Below are 14689 nucleotides of genomic sequence, written 5' to 3'. Positions count from 1 at the left end.
CTGTGTCCACCTGTGAATCCACTGTTGCTCCTCTACTATCTAGTTGCAACATGAGCCTCTGTATCACATCTGCTTCTGCTGCCAAGGTCACTGGCAAGTTAGTTTGCAGTGAGATAGCGGCCAATGCTGCTGCCACATGCCAGCCTTGACAGGCACTCACTGGATGCCCCAGTTTGCAGCGTGCAAAGCAGACGATGTCACAAAAAGGGCAGTGACACTGTTGATGCCACAAGCTGCAATCTACTTTTGTTCTGTTTTGTACGGTTTATTATGAGAAGATGGTAAGAGTTCGCACCGACGTTTTGGGTTTGTTACTTGACTTGCCTTGCCATGTTGCAATGGGGAACAAAATAATGTAAACAGACCTCCCAACTTTCATTTGACTCATCACAGCACGTAAATAACAGAGGGCAAGATGAGGATAGCGCAGCTGCCGAGTGTTGCTAATTTTTGCAGCAGATTTTAACAACAATTACTCTTATAGCTCTGGGTTCCCAATGCAGTTGATGCTGCTGCTGCTGCTGCTGCTGCTGGAGTTCCCCTTTTTTCCAAGCTGTTGCTGCAGCTCCTGTTGATATTGCTGTTGCAACTGCAACTGCTGCTGCCACAACATTAGAAACTCTGGATCCATGTTGCACTGGAACAGTGAGAAACTTTGAATCCCCACTTTTCTATCCTACTCTGCACAGGTAGAACACAGTTTATCATCACTCGCACTGTAGTAACAAGGAGAACAATGGAACAAAAGGGGGTCCCGAGGTTGACGACAATGGAGTTCACAAAGTGGATGGCTAAACAAAAGCCACTCCAGAGTGTAGCAAAGTCATCATAACCAAATACCAACAGCCGAGGGAGCAATCTTAAACAACAAAATACAGTCGAGGTCGATAGTCTACTGATCAATAGCGCATACTTAATGCTGAAGCAACAAGACTACTGACCAGTGTCAGGCCATAGCATTTACAGGTCGTATCACACCAGTGGGTGGCTCCAAGTGACATGCTTGCAGCTGTGCACAATGTTTCAATAATGTAATAAAGTAGTGCATTTTATAAACATCCTGCATATTTTATGATTTTTGTGCTTTCAGTGTTATTTTTCAGATTCAGGTACTTCGGTACCTCCATCCTCATTAAAAATGACGGCACTGAACATTTATCCTCTATCTAAAATGTAAATGCAAAGTGTAAAAATACTTCTTTTGCTTACCCTTCAAGCAGTCTTGACATTGATGAGGATCGTTCCTTGCTACTGCTACCACCACTCCCCCGGCTACGCCGCAGTGCACGAGATCTGGATCCACTCATGTAACCCTCATCTTTACGTCTGTAAAGGCGTCCATCTGGAGGACGTGAAGAAGGTGGTGAGGCAGCTACACTTTGACGGCGTCGGCAAGAAGCATCTGGGTCATGTTCTATTGTCAGCTGTATGGACAACAATGTTAACTTTCAATTAAATGCCTAGTTTTCAAGTAAATAACACACCTCAAAATATAATGCAATTATTGCTTCATAGAATGCTTCTTGATTTTTCCTGTGTAAGTTATATCTCTACCAAAGCCAAAAGCTCCTTTACCATCCAAGCACCAGATCAGTTCTATTAACTGTGCTGCAGAAACAGGAAAATCCTAGCAATATGCAGGTAAATGCTGCTGTGTCGTTTGTTGACATATTTTGACAAATTAGCCACTATTTTACAACTTCTTTCTGCTACTTTTTATTCTGTTGAAATCTTAATAAAATTAATCTTAATAAAATTCAGTAAATATGAAGTTGGTTCAAATATACACAAGATTGTGCTTTGAGCACGAGTTGCTGAAAAGAGTAGGCATGTGTTGTTTGAAGAGTAGGCAGCGACAGATGAGGATGTCAACAGTGTGGATGGCAGGCAGAAGTATTTATAGTCCCTTACAGTATTATTCACAAATGGCAGCTTCATTTATGATACAGCAACACCTCATCAAATTTCTTACTCATGAAGATATGGCACAAATTTGGCAGAGTGTGAAAGCACAGTTTGAGTTTAACACTTTCAAGGCATTGTATGTACGCTTCGAAGAAAGACATAAATCGGTTGAAAATTATGGGCAAGAAGCCTATGCAGAAACATTTACAGATGAGAAACTCAGTGCATTTCATCATCTCATAAAAGGCACCCAACATTTGATGGTATCCAAAAGTGATGGGGGCTATTATAACACATCCAGTGCACTGTGCACTCCTGCCAAGTCCCCCAATTTTTCCCTTAAGAATAGAAACTGAAATGTTGGTAAGTTAGTGAAAGCCACTCAGCAATATTTGTAGATGAACAGAGTATATTCTTGAATTGCATTTTCACTTGTGATGAAACATGCGTACAGCACTACATGACCAGGTCAGAAAATGCCAGTAAGGAGTGGAAAAGCAAAGGTGAAAATACTCCAGTTAAAGCCAATACTTTTCTGTCACCTGGCAAGATGATTGTGACCTTTGTTACTATTGGGGTATTTGACATGTCTATTACCGACAAGTCTCATACCAATCTAGCATACTGTAGTGAACTTTTTAGTAAGGTTACACTAGCTTACCACACCACACAAATCAACCAATCAGCACATACTGCTGCTGTTAGCAGAAAGTGGGCGAAATTATAGACAGATACCCTACAACCAGCCTGCTAACAGCCCAAACCCATCACCTTGCAATTTTCAGCTCAGTTTTCACGGGTGAGGGCAACATGATGCTGTCATGGGATGTGTGGATTTTAAGAGCAGGAGAGTGCATAAAAAAGTGATGTACACTATGTTTTAACAGAAAAGGAAAAAATTAAAAGTGAAAGTCTTTATGGTTTATCAACTCTCATATTTTGGGAATACTGAAATAATCCACAATACCGTTTCTAGTGACCTGAAAATTTAAATTATGGGACAGTTACAGGTAGTATACTTTCAACACATTTTTTGTTATTTCTACACACTTAGCAACTTTTTATCAGTTCTTCCACTGAATCACTTTTTTTTATTTGTGTGAAGAATTTTGAAAACAATTTCACGCACAACGTTAACATCACATACCTCACATTGACACCATGACATTTTTCAGTATCAAGTTGTCCTCAGCTTATTTCCCACAACATCAGATATTTGTCAGTGAAGTCAACTACAGCCTTGTCCAAATCGATGTAAATTTAACTTGTTCTTTCATGATACTGCCAACACATCTTTCTGATCTTCTTGTATAGATACAATTTCTGCATTCTGCAATCTAGTGGTATGTAAATCCTTAGGCACTGAACATAATTATTTGTTCACACTTAACACTAGCACCAGTTTCTTCCTGAACCAACTGCACAAAGAAACGGGATGGAACAAAAATCAAGCGAAGTAAACAGTATGGTCTTCGTTCAGCCGGTAACTGTTAGACAGCAGCATCATGCCAACTGTGAAGAAGAGTTGTCGAGAGCCTGCTTTCCAGCATAAATCTTAAAATTTACTACACAGTGCACAATTTCAAGTCACATTTCTATTTTTTATTCTACATAGTGACCCAGAATTAACAAATTTCATACCTTTAAAGTTTTTCAGATGGTCATTTCATAAACTAGAGTCCGGCCAACAGTATGTCATGCACTAATGGTAAGTGTGAAAATATCTTTTCGAAAATCCACAATATGAGGCCTTTTTTATGCTAACTGTGAACATGCACTTTAACTAACACTGCAGGAAGCTAATATAGTTGCCCCAAAATTACTAAAAACATGGGGGAAGTAGACGCAATACTTGAAGCCAAACGTTTCAAATTGTATTTTCTACAGGTTTGGTTTGGTGCAGAGAGCGTTAAAATTCTGGAACAATCTGTCTGTCAACTGACTTCTCATTCTCAGGGATAGAATGACTAAACAGAGCAGTAAACACAATTCTTCACACATTACTGTGGCCTGAGTGTAATGTACACTCCATGTCACATGCACTGTCTTATAGTTCTCTGATGTGTCTAATCTCATCGCAGAAAATTTATTTCCTCTAGGAAATGGAATTATTCGACGAACACAGTGGCAAGTTCCAACTGATGTGCTGGGCCCCCAACTCACCAGATCTGAACCCAGTCAAATACATCTGGCATGTGATTGAACATAGTGTCAGAGCTCATAACCTCACTCCCCGGAAGTTATGGGAATTAGGTGTCTTGTGTGTGCAGATCTAGTGCCAACTAACTCCAGTGACCAATAAAGGCCTCATTGCTTCCATGCCATGATATATCACCACTGTTATCCATGCCAAAGGTGGACATACCGGCTATTAGGTAGATGGTCAGTGTATATATGTATATATATATATCTAAAAAGAAAGATGATGAGACTTACCAAACAAAAGCGCTGGCAGGTCGATAGACACACAAACAAACACAAATATATATATATTTATCCTCGCCCTTAAAACCCACATCCTTTCGTCTTTCCCTCTCCTTCCCCTCTTTCCTGATGAGGCAACAGTTTGTTGCGAAAGCTTGAATTTTGTCTGTATATTTGTGTTTGTTTGTGTGTCTATCGACCTGCCAGCACTTTTGTTTGGTAAGTCTCATCATCTTTCTTTTTAGATTTATTTTTCCACGTGGAATGTTTCCCTCTGATATATATATATATATATATATATATATATATATATATATATATATATATATATATATATATATATATATATATATATATATATATATATATATATATATATATACGTACCACATCTCCTCCTAAACCAAAGGACCAATTTCAATGAAATTCTTGTACTCCCATCCTTTACTGTTAGGTAACCACCTACCAATCATAGTTCAAGAGATGTGATTTCATAAACAATGAGATGCATGAAAACTGCAGCATCATGCATGACACTTATTACTTCTGTGCTACTAACTCTATTCGCAATAAATGTCACAGACAATATTCACATATGCTGCTAAATGGCCCTACAAAATTATACTATGGTACCATATGCAGTTCAGGAGGTATAATGTCATAAATGATGAAATGCATACAAAACTGCTACATTGTGCAAAGTTTTAATACATATGTTCTTTACTACCAACAAACTTATACAGTCGAGTCAACTTAAGGAAATCCCTGACACATGCCAGCACTTTCGACAGTTTTCGACTGTGAAGTGTGAACGGCTGTAAGCAAAAACATAGCAATCACATCACCTTTTACTGAAAGTGGAATTATCAATTGCTTTACCGCAAAACCTAAATTCAGCAAAATTTTGCAATACCACAAGGCTGTGCGTTAGAGAGGTTTTGGGTAACGTACTTGAGGCTATCGTCTTAATAGGAAAGGGTGAGAATTAAATTGTGTACAACCCAATGATACCCCTTACTACAACAGATATCCCCTCTCACTTCACGAGACTAAAGTTTCCAGTGAGGCTTGCATTTACCATTACAGTTAACAAGTCACAGGGACAATCTACTAAATACTGCAGAGTGGGTTTCACATCTCCATGTTTTTCTCACAGACAACTTCGTACCACTTGCACAAGGGTGGAGTCACCCAAGAATTTATTCATCATAGTTCCTGGCCATGTAACTAGTAATGCTGATTATAAACAAGTTCAGAGTGAAATAAACATTACAGAGAATTTTTATTTTGCATACTGTCTCTTAATATGGATACTGCAATTATACATATGCGCATTATCCACTTTTCTTTGTACAACTGTTTCATAATTTCAAAAAGGTGTCTTCACAAATACATGGAAATGTAATTTTTTATATTACACTACAAACATGGTTCATTTTATGTTTTCGTTTCTAATAGAAAATCGCAAATTCAGTACCTGTGGAATCCTGTGTTTGTAAGTCATTTATACAAAGAACTGGGCTGTCTTCAAGTAGTCTTTTCCATTGGTTTCAATATTGGTGTAGCAAATGATTTTGCAAATGTGAAGCACAGATTATACCTGTTTCTGAGAAGCGCAGCAAACTATGGACTTTTACACTGACATACATGGAATATGTGTTGAGCTAATTTTTTTATCTTTTGGAGGTGGGACATTCAACAGCACAGTCATCACCACCCTTACGAAGGGCCAGCATGTAATTCACTTGGGAGAGGGGGGCTAAAGGCTGCCCCCAAGAGGCAGAGTTGCTTATAATGCCTGGAAGCCCACCATTAATTATAAAAGAAACATCATTAAGATGCACTAAAATGTAACACAGAAAACAGGGCAATAAAAATGTCAAACTGCCTGGACAAGCTATCCATTCAGAGCACATTAACCTCCATACCCCAGCCATTTAGGGATGAGACTGACAATTTACCAAATTTCAAAACCCATGTTACATTGGTGTCTGCATCAGCGAGGATGGTGGACGGATCTCTAGCCAAATCTATAATTTTCTGACAAATTGCCTATAAAACTTCAGGAGGCATGCTCTGCAAGTTCCTCCCATATCTTTCTGCTTAGGCATTTCAAACCAGGGTAAGTTGGTTGGTTGGTTTGTTTAAAAAGGGGGGGGGGGGGGGGCAGATGACCATGGCTCATGGCTGGCCGACCACGAGAAAAAAAGGAAAATCCAGCCAATCTGTGACACATTAAAACATCCACAACTAAAAGTATTAGAGTGGAGAACACAGAGGGACAAAGGACATGCAGTAAAACGTAGATCAAATGATAAAACCCACCATCACGTATAAAACGTAAAACTAAATTAGCCGATGAGGCATCAGCTAAAATTAATGGCAACAAGTGTGGTAACTGAAGAGTCTGTTGCAGGGCAGCCAAAATAGGACAGCTAACCAAGATATGGGCCACTGTCAGACAGGCGCCGCACCAAAACTGAGGTGGGTCATCACAGCATAGGAGGGAGCCATGTGTCACCTAAGCACAGCCAATACAGAGCTGGCAGAGAACCACACAGTCAGTGCGAGAGGCCTGCATGGAGGACTGCCACACATTCATAGTCTCCTTAATGGCACGCAGTTTGTTGTGCATGCTGAGGTTGTGCCATTTCATCTCCCAAAGCCACAAAACCTTGCGGCGTAATACTGAACGCAGGTCAGTTGCAGAGAAGCTGATCTCCGTGTGACAGGCAGGAATACCTATCTCAAGGCCTATTCTAACACCCAGACCCGTTGCAGAGAAGCTGATCTCCATGTGACAGGCAGGAATACCTATCTCAAGGCCTATTCTAACACCCAGACCCGCAGGGGGTGAACCAGGGTAACTTTATGTCAAATTGTAAAGCCAAAAAGTGCAGTTTGTCCAGAAATTTTAAAATATTGTTCCCCATCATCAGCTCTGATTGGTTAAAGCTTTGACAAGCATGGTTAAAATTAACAAGTAATCCACTCTGTTGAGAGCCTACAACCAGTTTTATTGGCCTAAATTTCCAGCCTCCTAATGGTCAACTGTACCTGCTATATCATTGTAAAATCTGAGGAATAGGAGAAGATTGTGTGGGGGAAAAAAAAAACTTAACAGTGCTCCTGCATATGGGGGGGGGGGGGGGGAGATTCCACTGATAGTAAGTGTAAACAGCATCACACAAAGTGTACTGCACTAGGGACCTCATTCTCTTGAACACAGCAGTCAGACATCGAAAGCACCAGTCCTCATGTAAGGATTGGATAAAAAGCAGCTAACATCCACACAGTCCCCATTCATGAAGATGGCGAACGATCTTTTTACCTCCAAGTGGTGTTTTACACCTCTTCAAGGTCAAAAACCACACTGACCAAAAGTTATAGTGTAAGGAGAACTCCTGTATCACTATCTCAAATAGAAGTAATATGTCAAGGGAGGAACAGTACCATCTGAAACCACACTGGAAGCAGCTACAGCGAACTCGTGATTTGAGGAGCCAGAGGTGGTGGTGGTGGTTGTTGTTGTTGTTGACAATATGCTCTTCAGTTTTACCCATAGAACTGGTAACAGCTACATTCCAGTAACTGTTAGGTTTGGCATGATCCTTGCCTGGTTTCGTAATGAAATTGATACTTCCTCCTTCCAAGTGGCGGGGTACTTTCCATCAAATCAAATTTGACAAACAAAAGATTGAATCTTGTCTTTGGCTGTAGAAACAGATAACAGAGCATGGCATAATGAATCTGATCTGGTCCTGAACCACAGTCTCTTGCTGTGGACAGAGCTGATGCCCACATGGAGCACGGATGATTATAGATCACTTCATTACATGAGCCTCCAAAGTCTTATGGACCATCTGGAACTAAGGAATTTGTCTGGATGATGCAGTGTCAGTAAAGGAGTGTTCAGTTAAGACCGGAACCATGTCTTTAAACATGCCAGCAAGAACATTTCCCAACAAGGCCATAAGGGGAGATGAACCGCCTTTGCCTGTAATATGACTTCTTGTTTCCCAAATTTCCTGGAGTCCCATTCTTTTACCACGTGCCTTGCTTGGATTCTCACAAACCTGAAGGTACAAAGATTTCCCATAGTCTGACATGTTTGAATTTCCACAAAGCAACACATCCAGCTGACTGCCATCCAACATTCATCATTCCACCAGGAACAGGCCTTAGTATGAAGTGGCTGCTAGAATGGGGAATGGAATCAGCAGCAGCTCAGTGATCACACAGGTGATGGGTCCACCACCTCCTGGACATATTCCTGTTGTTCAATTACACCCTGCTGACTGTATCTAAACCAATTTGCCCTTTGAAGCATCCATCTATTACTGTCCAAGTCAGCCGATGGATTCACACCAGAGTGTGGTCACCGAGTCTGCGAGAGCTGTAGAGCAAAAGCAAAGGTCAATCATGGAAGATGATGTAGTAGTTTTAGAAAAGTGTGTCATCTGACCAGAGTTCAAAAGGCACATACACTCTAAATGGATGAGGCACTGAATAATACAACACATGGGGAATACGGTAACTAAGGCCCACAGCACACTGTGTGCATTAATGTCACCCACATGAGAAATGGGTGGGAGAGTGTACAGAAGAGCTCTGTCAGCGCATCTGTACCCAACAGTTTGTGAGGTAGAAGATATAAAGAACACACAGTGATCTTTATGTGGGAACTTCCACTGCAACTGCTTGTGTGGCCATGGAAAGAGGGGCAGGAGTGGAATATGTCATCTATGAAAACAGCCACTCCACGCTTAGTCCCACCTCCAACAGGACTGTCATTTCTGTAGGAGTGGTAGTGCTTTAATGCAAGTGTGTCAGTAACTTTACATGAATTTCTTGTAACCAGATGCAGAATGGTTTTCCCCGTGCCAGGACCTGCAATTCTTCCAAATGTAATCAGTATCCATTTACATTCCACTGCAATGTAGACGTTCCTGTGAGAGCCATTGATTATCAACGATTGGCCACCTCCTCCTCCCCCTATCCCCTGATGCAGTGAGTTGACTCACCTGAGATGTCAGGGTGAACATTAGACAATATCCAGCTCCCCGATTCCTCCATGTGGATATCAATATCCTTGACAACACACCAGAAAGGGAGAGAGTTCATCAATCCGGTAACTAAGCAGCCACTGTCTTCAATTTCAAATGACTTTTTGTGTAACTTTTCCTTACTTACGGGAGGCGATGGTTGCACGGGGGTAGAGGGACTGGCACTCTGATGATGTGCAGCGGTGTGTGACGGGGGTTTCAAAAGTCCACTGTTGACAACCTCCAAAAGGTATCACGATCAAGTTAAGCTTTTCCCCCCACAGGTACACTGAAAAGTGCATGTACTCTTACTTGAATCTGTTGTCTGTGTTTGTGTGGAGGCATCACTCCTAGCTCCTTAAGGGCCAATGCAAAAGAGGTGGCGAACACTGGAGGTTGCACAACTCTGAAAGCTTTTTTAGTTTCACTTTTCAGTATGTGTGTCTTAACTTTCAGCTACATGTCATTAATCCAGACTTCCTGTTCAATAATCAGTGTTCCCTGGAGCAATTTATACATTTCAGAGGCAGTGTACAAGAATCACACAATTTATGTGCTGGGCCTCCAGAATTTCCACTTGTAGCCCTCCTGTTACACGCCATAGCGGTATGACAATCTTTGGCTTTTAAAACATTACATTGGGCTGGAACAAACAGAGGAACCTTAAGCCAGATATAGCCTGCAAGAATACATCCAGGTAATTCCAGAATGTTGAAGATTAAAATAAATGATGTTTTTCCCCATGTGCCACTGACCCTCATATAGTTCTGCACTTCCATGACACCCATTCTCCATGTAATTCCTCAGGTACATCTCCATTACAACACAGCAGGTAACCACACCTTTCCAAAGTTAATGGCATTATGCAATTCAGCCAGAACAGGCTGGCCACCTAAGATCTTGCATCCCAGAAGCTTAAGTTTCAACTGGAAGTGTTTCATTACAAAATTTGTTAAGCACTGTTTGCGGACTCAGGAATACCCTCCAACCCATTATGGAAATAGGAAAGGGAGATCTTTGCAAGTGTTCCCTCTGCTCTCTTGTTTATGATGAAAGTGTTACGACAGATTAGTATGCAGATACAGTAATTCTGAGAGTTCTTTTCAAGTGAACAGACCATCCAAGCTCTCTCTGTTTGATGGGTGTAGGTACTGCCTGACAGTACACCAGTCCCATCAGGAATAGATTTGAGTTAAGCTGCTCCATAGAGATCCCACGAGCCACTACGGAAACAAATGTAGACCCTGAGAAAGCCTTATACGATTGGATGGCAATAGGCACCCCAGAAGTTTCCCACGAGAGACTGTTTTACCTTATCAGCCATTCTCTCCATCAGCAAACAGTGTATCTTTCTTTCTTTTGAGGTGTTTACCTCCCTCATGATGCAGGCAATGAAGCCAAGGCCCACATTCTCCAAAAATTACTACATTCCACCGCCACACCTAATGACGGTCCCTGAAGTATGCCCAGAGTGTATGGGGGAAAAGATCTGGTGGTGCTGCATGTCTTCAGCTCAGGAAACTTGGGCTCACCATGCCCATAACCATCCACTGCTGGCAGAGTTCCCTGGTGATAGGAAACAACCCTGCATTGCCAAAGTTGTGGGACACACTCTGTCAGGCCCCTCTGCTGAGGCCTGTCTGGCAGGGGTGGCCCTGTCAGTAGCTATGCTACCATCGGCATAGTCCTCACCATCACCGAGGCATGCAAACCCTTCCGCCCAGCATCCAGCACTGAAGGCACCTACAACAAGGCAGTACACCCCACACCCCCACCCACCAACACCCATACCGAGATGGTCAACAGACTGGTGCCAGAACAAAAAGCCACAGCTCACCTCCACTTAATCTACAGGAAGCACCATTCTGTTCCAGTTCCTCAAGCTGCATGCTATCATACTGTTGTGTCACTACGTACCAAAACTGAAAACACGTATTGCAAACAAATACAAAACTAATTATGTAACTTTTTTCTCACCATTTTAATTCAAACTTTATGACTACGGATATGCAAGTTTTCTTTGTAAACAGACTGCAGCTGTTCTGGAAACTTTATCAAACATTAATAGGTTTAGAAAATGAAAAGATGTCACTAATGTTACGTGGCCTATGTAAAGTACTGACTGAATACATTTTGACGTCCTATTAAAATCTTTAATATAAACAAATCCACATGAGACATACTTTCTTCTTCTTTACATAGGAGATGACAATTTGCCTGTAAGAAATATACTATCCATTAGTAGAAATTAGTACATATATTCCACAGGACTTTATCCTCGGTCCCTTTTCTTTAAATCCACCATATTGAACCTCAGAGACTTACTCGTTACGCTGATGACAACTTTGCTTAGCTCACAACACATCTTAGTTCTACACAATTAATGCCGGAATCACATGACTCAGCGTTGAACTTTTGCAGACTTTTTTTAATCCACATGAAATGTAACAGCTTGTGCTAGGTTTGAATAAGGATAAATAAATCATATCCAATTAGGAAACAACTAGTGGCCCATCAGTTAATACATCCACAGAGCTTTATCAAGAATGGCATTGACTGCCATCAAAACTTTTGAATCTGCTTACACTGAGGTGACCAAATTCATGGAATAGTGGCATGCACATAAACGGATGGCGGTAGTATCGCGTACACAAGGTATAAAAGGGGGCAGTGCATTGGCAGAGCCATCATTTATACTTAGGTGATTCACGTGAAAAGGTTTCCGATGGGATTATGGCTACCTTACTGGTACTAACAGACTTTGAATGTGGAATGGTAGCTGGAGCTAGATGCATGGGACATACCATTTCGGAAATCGTTAGGGAAATCAATATACCAAGATCCAAAGTGCCATGATTGTGCTGAGAATATCAAATTCAGACATTACCTCACACCATGGACAACACAGTGACCGATAGCCTTCACTTAACCACCGAGATCAGTGACATTAGCACCGGGTTGCGCACGCTAACAGCCAAGCAATGCTGCAGGAAATAACAGAAATCACTGTGTGGTGAAATTTGGCATTAATTAACTATGGTAGCAGAAGAGTGATGTGAATGCCTTCACTAACAGCATGACATCACATGCAGCACCTCTCCTAGGCTCGTGACCATATCTGTTGGAGCACAGAGGCCTGGAAAAACGTTGCCTTGTCAGTTGAGTCGCCGATTCCAGTTGGAAAGAGCTGATGGTAGGGTTTGAGTATGGTGTTGACCCCATTAAGCCATGGACCCAAGTTGTCAACAAGGCACTGGGCAAACTGGTGGTGGCTCCATAATGGTGTGTAGATACGGTCCTCTGGTCCAAATGAACAGATCATTGACTGGAAAAGTTTGTTGGCTTGCTGAGTACATGCCAAGCCAAGTTGCTGCAATGCATGAGGCAAAAGGATGTCTAACACAATACCTCAGTGTAGAACAAGCACTGATGCCACTATGAAACACGTGGCAACCAAAGAGAACCATTTCCCCTATTAAGTGATGCTTTGTTGAGGAAGAAATTTTACATTCCATTGTTACATTTTAAAAATATGTATCTTCAGTTACAGAACTGTTCTAATCACAAGCTTTTTAACATTAATTTACTTTTTCACTTCTTTCTGAAATTTTGTTGTAGTTTCTTGGTTATGCTTAAATTTTGTACACTACAGCGTTAAGGCTTTCAGCAGACTACAGACTACACAAACAAATATTATTATTATTCATTTTATTATAACTATTATTATTTTGTTAGTTTATTCAATCTTTTCAAACTACTGTGATCAGAAACCCATTACAACATTTGCCAACTTTTTGCCTTCTTTGGAGCTTCTCTCATGGATATCATTGACTGATTTAGACTTGATCCTCTCCTGTAAATTTCTGAAGTCAACTGATGCAATAAATTACTTGATAAATTTTAACTCTTTCCAATTCTTCCTTTTCTACCAGTCTCTGGACAAAGAACTGCAGGTTACTGTGAACATGAAGTGTCATTACTAGATGGCCTTAAGCTAAATTTTTAAGGATAGATAACAATTTTCAACCATTCAAACTAAATGGTAATCTCTCTCTTTCTCCTTCTGTTCATCACTGCTAACCCTTTCGTGTATCTCGCCTCTCAGTGTGTTACTTTATACATCTTTAAATAAATATATCCGTACACAAGAGGACCCTCTCGAAAGAATGATATACACTTAAATCATATCAGATAAAGGAAATCTCATACAACAATAAAAAAAGATAAATTCTATCTAATAAAAACAATGAACTAATCAATGGAAAATCCAGGATGGAATGTCATAACGTTATGAGAAGGAAAGTTGCTACTCACCATATAGCGGATATACTGAGTCGCAGATAGGCACAACAGAAAGACTCTCACAATTATAGCTTTCAGGCGCTAAGCGCTTCGTCAACAAAGAGCATGCGCACACACACACACACACGCACGCGCACACGCACACACGACCGCAATCTCAGGCAACTGAAACCACACTGAGCAGCTGCACCAGTATAGGATGAGATTGGTGACTGGGTGGGGGTAAGGAGGAGGCTGGAGTGGGGAGGGGGATTGATAGTATGGTGGGGTTGGCGGACAGTGAAGTGTTGCAGGTTAGACTGAGGGTAGGGGAGAGATGGGGAGGGGGTGGTGGAGTAGTGGAAAAGGAGAAAAATAAAAAGACGGTGTGGTGGTGGAATGACGGTTGTTTAGTGCTGGAATGGGAACAGGGAAGGGGCTGGATGGATGAGGGCAGTGACTAACAAAGATTGAGGCCAGGAGGGTTATGGAAATGTAGGATATATTGCAGAGAAAGGTCCCACCTGCGCAAGTCAGAAAAGCTGGTATTGGTGCGAAGGATCCATGTGGCACAGGCTGTGAAGCAGTAATTGAAATGAAAGATATCATGTTTGGCAGCGTGTTCAGCAACAGGGCGGTCAATTTGTTTCTTGGCCACAGTTTGTCGGTGGCCATTCATGCGGACAGACAGCTTGTTTGCCTACATTAATGCACCACAGTGGTTGCAAATTAGCTTGTAGACCAAATAACAGGTTTCACAGGTATCCCTGCTTTTGATGGTACAGGTGATGTTAGTGACCAGACCAGAGTAGGTGGTGGTGGGAGGATGTATGGGACAGGTCTTGCATCTAAGTCTATTACAGGAGTATGAGCCATGAGGTAAGGGATTGAGAGCAAGGCTTGTGTATGAATGGACGAGTATGCTGTGTAGGTTCGGGGGATGGTGGAAAACCACTGTGGGAGGGGTGAGAAGGGTGAAAAGCATAGGCGGGCACGACATTTCTAATTGCAGAGCGCGACGAGAGGTAATCTAA

General features: G+C 41.5%; 1 protein-coding gene across 1 annotated transcript in view; it reads right to left on the bottom strand.

Annotated features, from left to right (window-relative positions):
• The window catches only part of LOC126203522 (LIM domain kinase 1), a 170525-nt gene that overhangs the window by 50956 nt on the left and 104880 nt on the right, over positions 1–14689 (bottom strand). Inside the window, exon 8 of the mRNA XM_049937846.1 lies at positions 1210–1424. Coding sequence (XP_049793803.1) covers positions 1210–1424 — 215 coding nt within the window. The remainder of the gene's footprint in view (positions 1–1209; positions 1425–14689) is intronic.

Source organism: Schistocerca nitens, chromosome 9, assembly GCF_023898315.1.
Source record: "Schistocerca nitens isolate TAMUIC-IGC-003100 chromosome 9, iqSchNite1.1, whole genome shotgun sequence".
Lineage (NCBI taxonomy): Eukaryota > Metazoa > Arthropoda > Insecta > Orthoptera > Acrididae > Schistocerca > Schistocerca nitens.
Note: the sequence above shows the minus strand (reverse complement) of the source record. Positions and strands in the feature narration are given on the sequence as shown.